The sequence below is a fragment of the Tupaia chinensis genome, unplaced genomic scaffold, assembly GCF_000334495.1.
Source record: "Tupaia chinensis unplaced genomic scaffold, TupChi_1.0 Scaffold147312_1, whole genome shotgun sequence".
Taxonomy (NCBI): domain Eukaryota; kingdom Metazoa; phylum Chordata; class Mammalia; order Scandentia; family Tupaiidae; genus Tupaia; species Tupaia belangeri.
In genome coordinates this window covers 2,624,856-2,630,476 of record NW_006207163.1, presented here as the reverse complement: position 1 = coordinate 2,630,476, position 5,621 = coordinate 2,624,856, and the positions used below count along the sequence as shown (strand labels likewise).

The 5,621-nt window shown below is 33.6% G+C and overlaps 1 protein-coding gene across 1 annotated transcript in view; it reads left to right on the top strand.

Moving 5' to 3' along the window:
* LRRIQ1 (leucine rich repeats and IQ motif containing 1) overlaps positions 1–1,973 on the top strand; it is a 176,093-nt gene extending 174,120 nt beyond the window's left edge. Inside the window, exon 26 of the mRNA XM_006169613.1 lies at positions 1,750–1,973. Coding sequence (XP_006169675.1) covers positions 1,750–1,902 — 153 coding nt within the window. The 3' untranslated portion in view covers positions 1,903–1,973. The remainder of the gene's footprint in view (positions 1–1,749) is intronic.
* The last annotated feature ends 3,648 nt before the right edge of the window (positions 1,974–5,621 follow it).

The following is a 5,621-nucleotide window of genomic DNA, read 5'->3' as shown; positions in this document are numbered from 1 at the left end:
TCAAAAAAAAAAAAAAAAAAAAAAAAAAAAAACAAAAAAAAAAAAAAAAAACCTCTCTTTAAAAAAAAATGGTTTCTCTTCTGAGTTTAGCAATAACAACATTTGCTAATTACAAATCCTAAGTATGTAAGGTGATACATTGACTAATTAGCTCAATTTAGTCATTCCATAGTATCTACACATTTCAAAATAGGTTGCACATGATAAATATATATATCATTTTTAATTTATATGTGTGTGTGTGTGTGTGTGTGTGTGTGTGTGTGTGTGTGTATAAAGTAAATAGGAACATACATATATGAAGGGGTCTTCATAAAGTTTATGGAAGATCCAGCAGGTGGAATGGTGCTTAACGCACTCAGGCCCACATGCCTGACTCTGTAGTCAAATCCGGGATCCCATAGCTTGAGGATCACTCCAGGCGTGTGTGCGTGTGTGCCTAAAATTCTGAGAAGAAATGAAGCAAAAGGGCTTGAGGCATGGCCATCCCCCCTGGGGGTGATTTCTTACTTTCCCTGTTTCCGTCTCTCATCAGTGAGAGCACATTCCCTATGGCAAAAATCTAGAAAAAAAAAAAGGTTATGGAAATGCATATTCTGAAAAAATTATGTATAAATTTTTATATATTTTGCATTAAATGGAATTCATAACTTTATTTTGCTATGAACTTTTTGATGTCTCCTCTTACATACATAGAATTTCATGTATATGAGAGTAAGAAAAAGGTGGGAAGGGTCTGTAAAGGAGAGGGCGAATATCTAAAAGGGATTGATTTGAAAGAGGATGATTTTTAGATTCTGGTTCCTTGAGTCTTTGAAGCCATCATATGGAGACAATTTTTTAACCACAGTGGTGGTTTTCTGTTTTTATTTTGCTGTATCCAAATTTTCCTCACATCAAACATTAAGGACAATGCTTTTTCACAGGATCTCAAGCGTACTGTGGTTTGGGTTAAATCCCAGCTACTTTGAGGCTGCTTTGCTCAATCAGGGCAATCTTCCCCCCTACTTCAGAGCTGAATCCTGATAAACACTTACTTATGATATTAGACATTATGTAAAACAATATTTTATAGGTGAGAGGCACATCTTTTGACTGATAAGTTCAGTCTATGATACAATAAACTTCAAAAATAATTTTAGATGAAATGAATGATCTAATCCTCATGTCCTTAAAATAAAGTATCTAAATTTCTCCATATTTACCATTACCCCACAATTATTCTTAATGTGTACTGTTTTTATACCATAATAGTTGTAATGAAAAGATGGAGATTGTGACTTTGTAGTACACAAATATGGGATGAAAGGAACTTTGGGGAATTTTATTGATAAGGCTAATACTTATGAGTGCTAAAATATAAACATGGCAGAAAATAATCTAATATGACATTTCTAACATCGAATTAAGAATTAAATAATATACTTGGTAAATAAATGATGTTAAGCTGTTTAAAGTTTCATCGACTGCCCTTAAGATTGGTTTTCACCAAAATTACTATACTAAAATGTTTTCTTTTGTTGTACAGACTCAAATAGCAAACCTCAATTTTAAAATCGGCTCTTATTTGCAAAAAGTGCTTTGACATAGTGCATTTGTTCTGCCTGGGCAGCAATGAAGGATTGTGGTATCATTTTGAAGAAGGTTGTTTGACAGAGGCTGTTTGTTTATTTGGGGTAATGTGAGCTGCATTCAGAAAATGCCATATTTTGTTTCATGATTGTATACATTCTCTCCCATTGCTCCCAGGCAAGACTTGTAAGCAGAGAAGACACGGATTTAGACCTTTTTTCCATGACCAGTGGAAGTGCTTTGTCTGTGAAAAGAGAAAAAAAAAATGAGGCACACAGACACTCAGCGGGATCTTCAAGTAAGTTGTGGTTTCCTTCAGAATTAATTTAGAAATCACAAATGAATTGATGGAATCTAATGCCAACAAGCATTCTTTTACAGATAGGGGGTAGGATGCCAGTAACCAGAACTACCCAACACTGTGTACTTACTTTTTTTCTTTCTTTAAATGTCTTCTTTTGATAAAAACACAATTAAATGATTTCTAAAATTAAAGCATCAGTTTTTATTTTAATTGTGTTCCATGATTGAATATCCCTCACAGCACCAACCTTGTGAATTATATTGGATCCTTCAATCATTTAGTTTTAAAGAATGTTTAGGCTAATTTTAAAATGTGGAATTTGTGTGTAAAAGTAGTATAGTTGGCCTTTTGACATTGATATAATAGACATGGTAGGTAAAGTAAATTTTTAAAGGAACTTATTTTTGAACAGCAGAATTTTAGGTGATAATATACTGTCCCAAAACCATGCTTTGGAAAACTATTTCCATTGGATAGATGACAGTTTGACTTTTATTGATTTATTTATTATTTGTTGTTATTTTTTTTAGAGTTGATTTTGTTTTTTAATGATGACTTTATATTTGTAAACCTGTCACACACATCATTACCTTTAATTTAGGGAGAAAACAGTTTTGTTTATATGTGTGCATCTCTCTCTATATATATATGTGTATATATATACATATATATATGTATATATATATATAGAAATGATCATTTTAATGTCTAATTTAAATATATTTCCCAGTCCTCAAAGATTTTAGAGTGCTTGAATTTTCCCTACTTTATTAAAACCTCTGGTTATTTAAAAATTGATCTAGTTAAGCAATTTTAAAAATATTTTGGTTTATTTCTGTAAGTAAAATTATTCATCTAATTTAAATGTTCTATCATTAATACAGTGTGATAATTATATCAACCTTCAAACTTTATATTCTATTTTAGAAGGAGTCAACCTGTGTCATGCATAATAATAAATAAATCTATCCATTTTATGCATTACATATTACAAACATACCACCTTGGAGCATTACAGGTAAAAATAAACCAGAAAAAAGAAAACATGCACACACATAAGGAAAATGCCTTGCACTTTACAGAATATCAAAACTTCTGTTTATAATCTATCATCTGAATATTAGAATATAAAAATATTGATAAATCAGAGCCTATACTGAATAATAAGTTTCATCTTTTGCTTATATGACATTGAATCATAGATTTTAGAGGCTATAAGATTATTACATAAAATTAATTTCTTAACGCAGTCTCTTAAGAATCTAAATAGTGCTATTCTCACTGTAGTTCCAATTAGTTGGTAGTAAGTTACATTATTACAAACACCAGTGATCTCCAAGTCTGTTTACTGAAAATGTAAGGCAAATCATCTACAAAAATAAAAAAGTGTTCTTATTAAATAACAAAATGATTATAATAAAATACTACTTAGTTACTGTAGTTACTAGTTCACTATAACATGAGCATAATATAATGGTAAGGAATTTGGCCTTTGACTTACCTTGGCCTGAATTGAATTAGACTTAGTCTTTAAAATGGGAATGAAAATAGAAGCACCTGTCTTGTAGAGTTTGTTGTTAGGAACAAATATAGAGCATATGTAACAATATCTGGCACAATATAAGTGGTTAATAAATGTGCTTTATATGCCCATCCTCACATAAAATAAGAAGTAATCAAACCAAGATATTACAATATCTAGACACAGGAGCTAACTAGTTCAGTTTATAAGAAAAGAGATCTTATATATATATGTGTATATATTGCTATAGGGCACAAGCACTCGCCAGAATGACAGAGAGAGACAGAGAGACAGAAAGTGAGAAGTCACCCCCAGGGGGATGGCCATGCCACAATCATTTCTCCTCTAGGAGGGATGGCCATGCCACAATCCCTTCTCCTCCATTCTCCTCTTGGGATCTTGGGCACACACGCACACGTGCCCAGGTGAGTTTAAGCCACTGGGTCGGGGGCTCAAACCGCTGTTGACTAATGGGAGTCCAATGACATAGTCATTATGCCAAATGTTGGTCCCAAGAAATCCACTCTTAATAGTTACTTAACTAAAATATTTGGCTCAGCCTGTTATTTTAATCTAATTTTTAAAGTTTTTTTTTTTTTTGAGAGGTTTTTGCTATAGGGCGTGTGTGCTCGCCAGAAAGACAGAGAGAAACACAGAGACAGAAAGCGAGAAATCACCCCCAGGAGAATGGCCATGCCACAATCCTTTCTCCTCTAGTCTCCTCTCAGGATCTTTGACACGTATGCACACGTGCCCAGCATGAGTTTAAACCACCGGGTCTGGGACTTGAACCACAGTTCACTACATGGGAATCTAGTGACAAAGCCAGTATGCCAACTGCTGGTCCCTAATTTTTTAACCTTCTAAGTCCTTGGGTCCTGGACTTCCATGGTCCTAGGCCTGCACTTATAGTTTTGGTATTTTGGAGACCCTTTTTCCTCCAGCTTTCTCTATAACATAGTTTAGAGAGAAACTGCAGCTGTAAACTGTCTTCAGCCTTTGAACTTTTCTAGATATTTCTCTTTCTTATAATAGTATTACATGTAATTCTTTATGAATCAGATAAACTCACATTTAGAATCTTAGTTCTGCTATCACATATAAACTGTATGATGATAGCTAAGTTATTTAACTCATAAAGATTTTATTATCTGAAAAACGGGGATAATAATATTTAACCCATAGAGTTTTAGTGAGAAAAATGGGTAAAAATATATTTAAAACATTTGATAGGGCTGGCCCCAAAGCCTAGTGGTTAAGGGAACCAGATCCCACATGATCAACCATGGTCCCAATCCAGTCCTGCTGGCTTGAAAGGCATGCCAGATGCATATGTGTGCATGCCCCAAATCACAAAAGGGTAGATAAAAGATAAGGAATTTCAGAGATGGTGCTTTCTGCTTCTCTCCCCCTTTTCTCTGTGTTCCCTCTGTATCACTCTGGTGAACACACATACACTTTGGGAATTCAAATTAATTAATAATTATTGATAGCATGTGAAATACTGCCTAGTATATTGTAAATAATACTTACATTTTCATTGTTGTTTTATGTTCCTACAACATAATTTTTAAATAACTCCAAAAGAAAGTTGGCTTCATTTTCTGTGAGTCAAATAAGACTGGAACCAGCTTGTTTTTAGCATATCAGCTAATATCGTCTTTTCTTGGAGAATTTCCTAAATTTTCTGTATCTTTTTCTTTTAGGTTTTATTTTCCCCTTATAAGAGGCCAACACAGTTGTCTGCTATTCAAATTATCAATCTATCATATACTTTCCGAAGAGATGAAAAAGGTTACATTTTCCTTTAAAACTTGCTGTTCTTGGGACCAGCAGATGGTATAATGGTTATGTTGCTGGACTTCCACGTAGTCAATTGCAGTTCGAGTCCCAGACACAGCAGCTTAAAACTCACAAAATCATGAGAGGAGAAAGGAGAAGAGACTGTGGCATGGCCATCCCCTCTGGGGTGTGTGGGGGGTGATTTCTCACTTTCTGTCTCTCTGTCTCTTTCTGTATCTCTGGCAAGCACATGCACCTTATAGCAAAAATCTCTCTCTAAAAAAAAATTAATTGAAAACTTGCCATTCATAAACTGGCTTTGCCAAAAGATTTCCTCATTTAGATAATATTTAGGTAAAACACTTGCTTCAATAAATTATTTTGGTTTTCCTCAATAAATTTCCCCACTTTGTACTTAAATATTTTAAGTATACATTATAA